Source organism: Brienomyrus brachyistius, chromosome 3 (genome assembly GCF_023856365.1).
Source record: "Brienomyrus brachyistius isolate T26 chromosome 3, BBRACH_0.4, whole genome shotgun sequence".
Lineage (NCBI taxonomy): Eukaryota > Metazoa > Chordata > Actinopteri > Osteoglossiformes > Mormyridae > Brienomyrus > Brienomyrus brachyistius.
The window spans coordinates 18814722-18828337 of NC_064535.1; the positions used below are offsets into that span (position 1 = coordinate 18814722).

Consider the following 13616-nt stretch of genomic DNA (forward strand, 5'->3'; position numbering starts at 1 on the left):
TTGTTGTTGGGTTTCCGGCGGGTGTTCCGGTTTCCCTCCACGGTCCAGACACATGACGGGGCTGACTGGAGTTGCGCATAGGTGTATGTGTGAGTGTGCACTGCTGTGGACTGGCACCCCATCCTGGGTTGTTCCCCACCTGCTGCCTGTAGCCTCTGGGATTAGCTCCGGATCTCCTCACAACCCTGAATAGGACAAGCACCTTCAGAAACTAGATGGATGGATAATATAATATATACACTGCAATTGGTGCAAGGCAGGAACCAACCACACGTTGCAGGGTGCACAGTCAGTCACATATATGGTCAATTTAGGCACTCCAATTCACTTAAGTTTAGTATTTTGGGACAGTATAAGAAAATCAGCAGATCCGCACACAAAGCAGCTGTATGCGGTGACCATTAGGATTGTACAATGCGCAATGTTAATTTCAACATGGCATTTCATGCAATTGTCACAGGGCAAGGACCACAATAGTCTGCTGGATTCAAACCAACAATAAATGGCACCAAAACATTTACTTAGTTACAAGAAACCAAACTTATCAAGCTTTGCAGTTTTAATGAAAGTTCCTTTTCAGTATTACCTGTTACAGGTTTTAAAACAAAAAAGTCTAAAGTTTACAGCCACTGCTTTTGCATGAGAACTGCATGCAATCTCCAAGAAAACATCCAATTTTCATCCTTGTTGAAATGGTAATTGGTTATCATGCACCATTTTATGTAAAACGTTGCTAAGCGACGGAGTAACGAATTATTTTGATATACGGGAATCACAATCAGCGAAATAATATCAGAGTGATGACAAGGACAGGCTAGGCTACTGAGAGGCGCTAAATGGGGCATATTTATGGCTAACCTCACATTACTGGGAGAGTCCGTCAAACCTGAATGTCTACTTTTAAGATGCATTTGCTTTGCAGTCATGTTGTGGTGATATTCAAATTTGACTGCGAAATTGTGACTGCTCAATTTTATACAAATATGCATTTTTAAATTTACTGAGCAGCAGAATGCTTCTAGATTCAACATTTCTCAGAAAGCAGCACACAAGAACAAAGTGAAGCAGGAGACACTGGGAACGACCAGAAACCAGCCAGCTGAAGGGCGGAAGCAACATTCTAATGCCAGAGATGACCGTTAACTTATCTGAGAGTTTCTCATGAATCAAGTGACATCAGGTGACATTCAAAAGGACTAGTAAGCAATAAGTGCAGGTGTGAAGTGCACTGCTAGGATAGTTTGTATCAGGCTCCCTATAAAGCAAGCCTGTCATAAATGAGAAACAGAGAACCAGGCTGCAGTTTGCAAAAAATAATATATTATTCACAAACGCACACTCATAAATTGTGAAAGGAGTGAAACAAAAAAAATGTGCTGTGGTCTCTTAATGTTTTCCACAGCTGTATATATTTCTGGGTGAGACCTTTCATCCATGGGCTGTCACTGAACACCCAGAGGGCCGTTCAGCAAACTGGGCTCCGGCCAGCTGAGGAAACGTGGGAAACCCAGCAGCTTGTGGCCCTGAAAAACTCAGGGAAGGTGTGGAATCTGCCAAAACACATCATATCACGTTCCCCTCTTCTGAGGGTGTCCGTGGCACCAGCTGTGGCCGTAACTTAGATGGTTACAAGTGTCCATCGTTCAGTATCGGCTTAAACAACCAAACCAAAGATCACAATTAGGACCGGCGCACACCATAGGCTCACGTCCCAGATCTTTATCCTGAAAAGACCATAGAAAAAAAAAACAACACACACAAGCTGAAGGGATTATTAAAATACAGGGCAGACAAGCAGCTGACAGGACCCGGGTGTTACATATCCAGGCTCTCTTTCAGTAACCCAACTCCAAAATCGGAGGGTGGGAGGGGGCATTAAAAAAAGAATCAGACTCATCCCACATGAAGAGACAGGCACTGACACAAAAAACACACACACACCCTACTCCAGGGAAAGAATAAATAAATAAATAACCCCCCCACCAAAAAAAAAACACTGGGTGAAATGACTTAAGCGTATTTGAGGGTTATGCAACAGCCAGGGTGTACTGGCCCCTCCACCCATATATCGGGGGCTGGTGAACTGCATGGAGTTTTCCCACCACTGACAACGTGAACGTGTTACGTGAACGAGGCCTGTGAACGTGTGTTTTCATGCTTCCCATGCAAAGGATTCTGGGTCTTTCCTCTTCAATGTGTCATCTAAGCTGTGTTCCATTTACCTCAGGGGTTGGAACTGGGAATGACATCACACCTGAGTTAACGGCATTCCAGTACAAGTTGGAAGGCCATTTAGCAATACCAGGGACCCGTTTCATAAACAGGATTCCCTTGCTTAGCAGTGGCCTGTAATACAAAGCGGAGCTACTGGCTTATCGGGGTAACTTATGGGATTTAAGGTACCGCAGTTTAAATGGACTTCATTACATATTCGTTCATAGACTACCTTAAATCCGACAAGTTTCCCCGATAAGCCAGTAACCTCACTTCATAGTACAGGCCCCTGGACAACTTGTCAGATTTAAGGTACTGCAGTTTAAATGGGATTTCATCAGCCTTAAATATGACAAATTATTGAACAGAGAGAAATGTTACTCTCTGAAATAGACCCCAGATCTAGCAAGTTTTTTGTTAGCAATACGAGTTAAATATGAATAAAGGGCGCAGCCATCTTGAATTCTGAGGTCGGTGTTGTGTGGATTCCTCCGACTTTACAAGTTGAAATTCCAACTTCGTTCTTGTTGAAATTTCCTATTAGAAAGTCTGCGTTTCCAAGTTACAAGTTCAAATAGAAAGCAGCACTAGATCACACCACGAGTCAAAGGTCAAAGGCCACAGCAGTCCACAGAAAACAGGCCCCCAAATAGCTGTACTTAAGTGAAAACAGAGGGCTAATACTAAAGACCACAAGATTATAACCCTTTAGACTTGAGAGCTGCCCAAAAGAGGTCATTGCTCTAAGAAAGACTACGTCAATGTGCTCACATGGAGCAGCAAGACACAAACAAGAACACTACAAGGCCATGAAAGGGTTGCGTGTGGTCTGTCAAAAAGGGTGGGTAAACACCACACCGGGGCCTGGGGGGTATTTTTTGTACGTGGATTACTCGTTTAGCCAAATGTAATTGTTGACAATTTGGCATGATCCTGGATCTCGAAACTCTTGCTGGATGTGCTGTCATAGCAGCACATCCAAATCCTCAAACCTGCTCGGAGCAGGTTTGTTCTGCGTAAACAAGGATTAACTCACACACTTAATCCGTGCCCATGTATGGAAATCCGTTCAGTCATGGCCTCGCCATTCATGGATGAGCGACCAATGGCAATTTTTGTATACTGGAGGCGATGCGGAAAACACATCAGAGTACAGTTTGCCAGGCAATTCGCAATTAGGCAATTAGAGGCATTTTATGCCATTGCATGTAATATATACGCAATAAAATTACAGTTCTATAAAGAATTTTAAAATCACATTAATATTCTCATTACCCAGAATTTACAAAGGTTTTGTCTGCCTTCTTATTAGCTTCAAAAGGAATGTTTTATAAATATTAAAGATTTCCTACATTTCACATGCATAAAATTCACACACACACACACACACACACACACACACACACACACACACACACACACACACACACACACACACACACACACACACACAAAGAAGTCGACCGATATATAGGCTGGCCGATATATCGTGCCGATATTTGGCATTTTTTTATGTATCGGCATTGGCCGATATCCGAGTGTAGTACACCAATTTACAGACAGGTACGTCTGCGGGTAGCCCAGTGTTATTGTTGCGGTGGAACACGTGACCCATGCTGCGTCGTGAAGGACCCCAGTCAGAATTTTTGGAAGAGTCCTGGGAGAAAACAGTAAGGCTTAAATTCTGATCTTTCAAAGACCTATTTATTTAGCCGGCTCACTATGAAATGTTGCTTCAAATGAAAACGCAAGGACTTTTGAAAGAGAATATGAATTACGCTGTGGGGAACCGGCGTAATGATATAGTGAGACTTCAACCAACTGTAGCTTACAGGTAACGTTAAGGATCATTGATTGTGACAGAGTTTTGTGCGCTTGTTGGTGGGCTCAGACGTTTTTTTAAATCACTAAAAAATAATTAAAATTTGATTTAAAAAAAATTACCACCATATCAGCCCGCTGTTACCCGTTCTGTTTTTTTTCTTGTGTTGAAGAGTTTCACTGTGTGTGTGGGGTGGAGCAGGCAGCTCTCTCAAACACTGCAGTGTGTGTGAGTTGCGTTACTCTGCCCCAATCACAGACAGCACCGTCCTCGGAGACACAGTTGCTAAGAACAATGTATGGCGAAGAAAACTGCTTGTTCGAAAGCGTGGTTACCATTTACTTGAGCTGATACCTAAAATGGTCCTTCTGTGCAACTTGTTTGCATTTGAGAGCGGAGATTTGAACAATTTGTGAGACGTCTAGATAAATAGTGGCCAACTTCATGCAGTTAGTTTCCTCATTAAACACCAATTTACAGACAGGTATAACCCCCAAGGTTCAAACCCAGCCTCAGCAAGTTGTGGGAGGCGTAAAGACAATTTCCCTACGGGGATCAATGAAGTATCGATTATTATTATTATTATAACATGTCTATCCTTTATACAGGCTTATCCTTCTACATCACCACAATCACTACAGGCTTACGTCGAGATTCTGATGCCGCTATTTTTATTATTTATAAGTTTAAATTATTGTTTACAAGTTGTATTGTGTTTTTAAGTTTATATTTAAATTTACATGTCAGTATTCAATCAATGCTAAGCTGAAAAATTTTGCGTATCGTTTGTTATTATTAGTGTGATATTTTACCATGGAAATAGAGGGGGAGGCGTCCAATTATCGGGCAAAAAAAAATAAATCAGCACACACACACACACACACACACACACACACACACACACACACACACACACACACGCACACACACACATGCGCACACACACACACACACACACACGCGCACACACACACACACACACACATTTCTCAAAAAAATAAGGAACACTTTTTAAATCAGAGTATAGCATCAAGTCTATTAAACTTCTGGGTTATTGATCAGGTCAGTTAAGTAGCGGATGGGGCTGTTAATCAGTTTCAGCTGCTTTGATGTAAATGAAATTATCAACAGGTGAGCTAGAGGGGCAACAATGAGACGACCCCCAAAACAGGAATGGTTTAACAGGTGGAGGCCACTGGCATTTTTCCCTCTATCTTTTCTGATTGTTTCATCTCTAGTTTTGCATTTGGCTACAGTCAGTGTCACTACTGGTAGCATGAGGCGATACCTGGACCCTATAGAGGTTGCACAGGTAGTTCAACTCCTCCAGGATGGCGCATCAATACGTGCCATTTCCAGAAGGATTACTGTGTCTCCCAGCACAGTCTCACGGGCATGGAGGAGATTCCAGGAGACAGGCAGTTATTCTAGGAGAGATGGACAGGGCAGTAGAAGGTCCTTAACCCATCAGCAGGACCGGTATCTGTTCCTTTGTGCAAGGAGGAACAGGATGTACAGAGCCAAAGCCCTACAAAATGACCTCCAGCAGGCCACTGGTGTGAATGTTTCTGATTGTTTGGTCAGAGACAGACTTCATGAGGGTGGCTTGAGGGCCCAACGTCCTCTAGTGGACCCTGTGCTCAGTGCCCAGCACCATGGAGCTCGATTGGCATTTACCATAGAATACTAGAATTTGCAGGTCTGCCACTGGCACCCTGAGCTTTTCACAGATGAGAGCAGGTTCACCCTGAGCACATGTGACAGACGTGAAAGGGTCTGGAGAAGCCATGGAGAACGTTATGTTGCCTGCAGCATTGTTCAGCATGTTTGTTCAGCGGATTGGTGGTGGGTCAGTGATGGTCTGGGGAGGCATATCCATGGAGGGACACACAGACCTCTACAGGCTAGACAACGGCACCTTGACTGCCATTAGGTATCAGGATGAAATCCTTGAACCCATTGTCAGACCCTACGCTGGTGCAGTGGGTCCTGGGTTCCTCCTGGTGCACGACAATGCCCGGCCTCACGTGGCAAGAGCATGTAGGCAGTTCCTGGAGGATGAAAGAATTGATACCATTGACTGCCCCCCACGCTCGCCTGACCTAAATCCAATATAACACCTCTGGGACATTATGTTTCGTCCACCCGATGCCACCAGGTTGCACCTCAGATCGTCCAGAAGCTCAGCGATACCCTGGTCCAGATCTGAGAGGAGACCCCCCAGGACACCATCCGTGGTCTCATTAGAACCATGCCCTGACATTGTCAGGCATGCATGCAACCACGTGGGGGCCATACAAACTACTGAGTATGAGTTACTGTAATAAAATTTCTGCAAAATGGACTAGCCTGCCGCATCATTTTTCACTTTGATTTTCGGGGTGTCTTTGAATTCAGCCCTCTGTGGGTTGATGATTTTATTCGCATCAAATGATGTGGCATCCTTTCATTCCTAACACATTACCCAGTCTACATTAGTATAGATATCCAGCATGGTTTTTTCCCCCATTGATATCTGATGCGTTTTCAAAGTATTCCTTTCATTTTTTTGACCAGTGTACACATGTACATATACATATATATACACACACACACACATATATACAGTACATACATACATACACAATTATACATACATGAAAAACTGCGGCCAGTTTTTTGACGTTTTGTGGAAACCAATGAGAGACTCGCCAATCAAGTTTTCTAGACTCGATATATGTGGGCTTTTCAAGCAGCATGGGCACGCAGAGTCATCTCGGGTGAATGGATCCAGCTAGACTAATCTACTACACAGCTGAGTTTGAAAAACCGACTTATCCCGGATGAGTTTCACTGACATTAACTCATCCAAGATGAGGCATCTGATCTCTTTAAGCGACGTACGGGAAATACCCCCCTGGTCTTCCGTTGCATGCAGATGGTTTTTAAAACACAACGTCCACTGTAATCAAATTGGCTCCAAGAGAACTGTGCCCGTGGATCCTGCCCCTGACCATAGGGAGGCCTAAGCGACAGCACATAGCCCTGTGCTTTAGCATGCTCGGGGACGTGATGGGGGCTGTTCTAGGAGCCAGCGGTCACCCCACTTCCCTTTATCTGAACTTTACCGGAAGATACTGCACACAAAGGCACTGGTGTTTTTTTTTAATCATATGATCTTACGCTAATCTTATGAAGGGCTCCCGGGCTCTGCAGGGGATCACGTGAAACACAACCCCGTCGACTCACTGATCAGTTCGATAAAAGAACCGCTCCAGGGTGGTAGCGAGTCACCAGCTGCCCCTGCCTGGAGAGCGAGTGCTGGGACTGGGGTACAGTAGCAGAGACACCCTGGGATACATGGCACATTGCAGCCCATGCCCATGTTTACTTTCTATGACCCTTCTCTGTATTAAAACACTGCTCACATGATGGGACTGCACACCATCACAGCTGGCATTAAAGCAGGGCTGTCACTCAATTATATCAATAATCGACTAACCTACTTATTAATCTGACGATTCATTCAGTAATTGTTTAAAATATAATACAATACAATATAATATAAATCACATATATAATATGTTTATATTATAAATAATATAAATCAGCAAGGCAGGAACCAACCAATCATTGCAGGGTCACATATACATTGTCCTTCTCTGGGTTTGTCACGTCAACTGAGACATGACAAGGGTTGTCACGATAACCGCAATATTGCAAAACTGCAATACTGACAAGCCAGCCACAAAGTTCTTTTTTTCTTTTTTCATAAGGCTAGGTCCATCTTGTTTTACAGTTTGGCGTGTGTGTATTTAACGTTAAATTCATTATGAAAATGAGTTAAGTATGTAATTTATCCTGCCAATTGCACACATTGGGTGCTGTCAAGAGTCTCCAAAGAACCTGTACTTGTTACTCAGGGACCACATGTGGTCCCACAAACTAGTCATAAACGATATATATTTTATCAGAAAACACTTATTTTGAAAGATAAAAACAATGTTTAAATTATAAAAATATAAATATAAAAGTTTCTATCATTCTAATGTGAAAAATCACTCGATAAATTATGTAAACAAACTAGAAGTGCACATTTTGACTGGCAACCATGCTGGAATATTAAGAATATATTTCTTTTAATGCTATTATGGGTCAGAATATGACTTAAGAATGATAGCAACTTTTGCATTTTATAAATTTATAATAAATTTTTGGACAATGGTTTGTGATTTTTTTATTTGATTTTTTTAACACGTCTGGCCAACTTCCAAAACCGTGGCCCTAAAACGTTCATATTTAAAAAGCAACAATATACCTTATATTAGCCTATTAATGTAGCAGTAAGAATCAAGATAACTGAAGTAATTTGCGACAACACAAAAAAACGGCAATACTGCATATCATGGTATGGAACTACCCTTAAATCACCCCAGGGAAAATTTATTCACCATGACTGCCCTAGACAAGTATATCATGTTCACAGGCAGCCAAAACCCATAGGGACATGGTTTGAGATTTTTACCTCCATTTTCTGCACCAGCTAACCAACAGGTCTTATAAGCAGGGGGTCACATAACTGGTACGCATTCACCTTTAAGAACAATACGTGCGACAATCAATTGTTTGTAAAACCACAAATGCGTACTTATTTTATGTGCATTTGCGCTGTAAAGACAAGAAAATACCTTGCCTTTTAACCCATATACCACAAATGAAGTCGAGTTAGCATAGATTAAAATACATATTTTATTTTCATAGCAGCGCAAATGTACATAAAATAAGCATGCATTTGCGCTTTTACAAACAATCGATTGTCGCACGTATTGTTCTTAAAGGTGATTGCGTACCAGTTATGTGCCCCCTGCTTATAAGTAATCAAAGTATCAATAAACACTCACTTTCCATTAGCACAAAACCTCCAAATGAACGTCAATATGCAAGAGTTACTTAGTACAGGAAGTTCTCACTTTGAGCACCAAGAATTAATGTAATCTTTACAAGTATTTGTGTCTTTACAAGTATTTAAAAATTTACACTGCCCAAAAATGTTGCCGGTAGTCTGACTGTGCATGCCCGATTTGTAGGGATGGGTTGATGCAGTTCCGATGTTAATTCAAATAAATGCTTGCTTCCTTTGTTTGACAAAAAATTGTGAATTATGCTGGAACCAAAGTTGTCATTTTTATAACATTACTATATGAAAATACCTCACGCTTTACGAGTTCAATTAACAAGCCATAATTTGGAATGAATTAGCTCGTAAAATGGAGAACTACTTGTACAAGTGATTCCACTCTAAAATATTTGAACAGGAAGTTACCCATCATCACAATTTCCCCTAGAGCTTAAGGGGCTACCCACATTCAGCCATCAAGCTGTGTTATGGTATTGCTGTTCGATATTTGAGGATTTTAATAATTCCACAGGATCAACAAAACCCAAAAGCAGAAGCTTGCACATGTCCCCTGCGATGTTCCACAGCGTAGACTAAATGTTTCCAAAACAGAAAGGTGCAGATCAGATAAAAAAGAAGGACCAACTGAGCTGGTGGCCTTTCACGCATCTGGGCTACTTCCTTTACAGGTTGCTATGATCATATCATGAATAGTTTCAGTAGGATTATGTGGTGTAATAATCAACACTGCACAGGAGCAAGTTCAGTGCTGCTGCAGGCTTCGAAACTTTACATCTTAACACACCAATTCAACTGACAAAAAAAAGCTCGTGAGAGCAGGAGTGGCTAAGACACAATTGCACGAGTGCTTCTGACTGCAAGATAAACTGACATCTTGCACATAACCATGGGTGAAAAACATTCCCAGCATAGTTCTCATAGCATAGCCCTCATAACGCCCATCTACAGGGCATTTCACTCTGTACCTCCCTGACTAGGACCAGCAGCTGACTAGAGCACGCATAGCATGGACACCCACACCACACATAGCCAAAGCAGAACTAAACATTTTGCATGAATTTCAGACTCCAGATGATCAATGTGAGCCTAATATCTTAATATGTCCAGTGATACATTCCCAGGCTGAGTCTTGCACAATGTGGGAACAGAGTTATGAGTTCAGACTCCTCCAAACCTCCCACAAAAAACGGGGTGCACAGCAGAAATAAAGAGAGACTGTGACCTGTGACACCAGAGAGCCTGCAGATCACCTTCAACTTTCTCAGTAACCCTTCAGTAAACCAGAAGAGGCTGAGCGCCAGATCACATCATTGTAGAACACCACAAAGGACAAGGAGGGAAAGCCTGGACACTTGGGAAAATGGAGAGGCAGTCATACCCTATCTGTCATGGCTGGGAGAACAGTACCTCATCTCATATTGGAAAGAGCCAGTGAAGCGGACAGAACAGTAAACCACAAACAGTCCAACAGTATGTTCAGTACTACCTGCCAGAATTAGCCACGAACAACAGAGAATGACAAGAGTGAAGCTGTCGAGGAGCAAGGGATCTTGACCCTGGATAGTAGCCTTATTAGGATATAGAACTTGACACAGTATTCACAGACTCACGTGAGTCGCGGTACACCACTAGGCCTTAACACCTGAAGAGGCAGCTCACCCGGCGGAACCTCAATCCCTTCAAGGATGGTTTTCCCCTAAAGTAAAGGGGATGATGCACCACGATTTGTTCAGGCAGCTCTAGAGAAACTCATGGGCATAGAGCTTGTGCAGTTCATAGACTGCTCCAACCCCCCACTGCTGGACCATCTGCCCACTCCGTCCAAACCACAACCCCAGAACCGCTCCACGGCAAGTGTCTCCAGCATGCTCCGCCCACCACTGCATGATTTTGTCTTCTAGAGGGGCACAGAGGAACCCCAAAGTTTCCTGCTGAAGCTCCACGGGTTTCCACAGACCATTTCCTCCACAAACTAACGTGGTCAATGGCCTCCCCCTGTATGCATTCTATGGAGATAGTAACCAGCGTGGTCTCATCTCCCCGTCAAACCGCAAAGCTTTGTTATTCAACCTCACTGTGCACAAGACTGAGAAAGCCTGTAAGTAACAGCCAGAATCGTATTGGGATCCATTGTCTAGCTTACCATTAATGATTTTCGGGGTGAACAAGGTAAACGCTATGACCAAGAAGCACAGTCATCAACTGAAACCTGCACCACTTCCGACCCAACTTCGAATCTCTTCTTGGGGTATTGAACTTGGTGTAAAGGCTTGTACAAAGCATTTCAGAGGAAGTGACCTTACAACATAAGCAGTACATGATGGAGACACTGGTGTGAAACCCCAAAAAAAGTGCTCACGTGAACACACATACTAGCAAAGCCTCAATGTATACGTAAACTGAACTGATGACTTACACATTGATAAATTTGCTCAAATTTCACATGTCCAAATGACCATCCATCTTAGGCTGTCGCTGGGTCAATATCTTTCAAAGTCAGGTTACTTAGCATGGGAGACACACTAAGTTCTGTAAGTTCTCGTCTATCTGAACAACCCAGAAATTATCTAAGCAAGACACAGTGCATTGAGCATTACATTCAAAGAGCCATGATTTTACAGTTCATGTTCCAAACCATGTCACTGCTGATGCAACCGAGAAGTTTGGTATAATGTGGGAGGACATTCATAACTGACAAAGGAAGAAAAGGACACGTCACCAGAAATCACCACACAAAGATGTGTTTGTAATGGGGCTACTCTTTTCCCTTAAGACTAGACTTGGATTATTTTAAAGCTGTCACTCCAGAGATAGGATGACAGCATGCAACTATTTCCCAGGAATGCGTCTGCTACAGGAGACGATAAACAGGTGTAAGCCATGCTAGAATGTTCCCAACCAGGTCATTTTTCAGTGTCTACTTCAAAATAATAATAAATGGCTAGCCAAATAGTCTTTTATTAGTAAAAGGCGATATATCCCGACTTCAATTTTTACTAGTGAAAAGTCATGCAGTACAGCTCTATAATTCAGTTCTTACTAGTAAGAACTCTTGTTGTAGATATCTATAATTACATTTTTACTAGTAAGAATTCCAGGCTGAAATATCTGTAATTGATTTTTTACTAGTAAACATTTAATTGTAATGTAGAGATCTGAAATTAAATTATGTATATGTGGACCTGGAATTCTTACTAGTCAAAACGTGATTATAGATATCTACAACTGGAGTTCTTACTAGTAAGAACTATATTATAGAGCTCTATAATATGACTTTTCACTAGTGAAAATTTAATTCAAGATATGTGAGACTAACGTACCATGGAAGTCGGTGGGAATATACGACTAGCAAAAATCGAATATACGACTAGCAAAAATAGAGCTCTACAGTATGAATTCTTACTAGCAACATACAATTCTTACTAGTAAAAATGATCATTCTCACTAGTATGAATTGCATTATAAATATCTTTAATTCATATTCTTACTAGTAAACATACAATACTATTGTATTACAAAATTTGTGTTTTTACTACTAAGAATGTTATATTTACTAGTAAGAATTAAATTATGACGAGTAACCCGTATACTAATAAAAGACAATTTGGCTTGCCATAAGGAGAGCGCACTGTATGACAATGACGAGTAGTTCTGATCGCAGAAAAATGTAAACGCAGAACACGTAACTTAAGAAAGAGGGGTTACTCATCAATGCGGTAAGTGAATAAAACGTCCTACCTGATTTTATAATTTGGCAAAGTATGTTTCTTTTTGATGACTCTCTTCAGCTGGTTGACGATTATGGATGTGAGCTGCGGCAGGGGTCGACCCTCGAACTGCGATTTCACCTCGAAGTCTATAAGCGGTTCCTCCAGGAAGGAGAATGACCAGTGTGTGAACGGCATGCGGGTAAACTGCAGCTTGAGCCGGCCCGCAACCCGGGTCATCTTCACGAAGAGGTATGCGGACTTCCCAAACACCAGATCTACGTCGATGGCCAGATGGAACCCGCCGTTGTACTCCAGGTCTACTTCAAAATTAAGCTCGTCGGGCATGCCATCCTCGTCAACCTCCACCGGCGTCATAAGTTTCGCCGTTTTGAACACAGGCAGCGAATTTCCCAGAGATATATCCCGGAGACTGAGTCCTTCTAAAAGCCGACCAGCAGTCTTCGTTTGTAGCAGCTCCTCGAACTCCACCTTAATCTTCTTGATCACCCAGTGTCTGACCACGGGAGTGTCCCGGAGTTCTCGGAATAAAAAGAGAAATATTGCATTGAGAAAATTACAAGTCTCCGGCTTTGGGATGTGGGGAGGCTCGCTGTGGGAAGGCGGCGGCTGTTTAGGGCTACTGCTGGGGGCAGCCGCTTCCTGCTGCCTAGGGGACACGGCTTCTTGTTGTTTGGATGAGGCGGGTGTCGCGCTGTCCGGTTGCTGGCCCAAATCGACATGTTGATTATGAAGGTAATCCTTCAACGCAGGATCGGGCGATGCTTTGACATACTGTACTGTCCTGGCGATGGGCTCTGGGCTCCTCCGGTACAAGAGCAAAAGCTGCAATAGCAGAGTGACAAGTGCTCCGCACAAAACTGAAACGACAATCACGTAAAACATCGCAGAGTTTTTCCGCGGCCGCCGACTTCGCGCTACCACGTCTTCATGATCCTCAATCCAAACGTATTAA

At 42.7% G+C, this 13616-nt stretch overlaps 1 protein-coding gene across 1 annotated transcript in view; it reads right to left on the bottom strand.

The window, feature by feature from the left end:
- Nucleotides 1-13546, bottom strand: part of pdzd8 (PDZ domain containing 8) — a 45794-nt gene extending 32248 nt beyond the window's left edge. Inside the window, exon 1 of the mRNA XM_049007662.1 lies at nucleotides 12672-13546. Coding sequence (XP_048863619.1) covers nucleotides 12672-13546 — 875 coding nt within the window. The remainder of the gene's footprint in view (nucleotides 1-12671) is intronic.
- Between the last annotated feature and the right edge of the window lie 70 nt (nucleotides 13547-13616).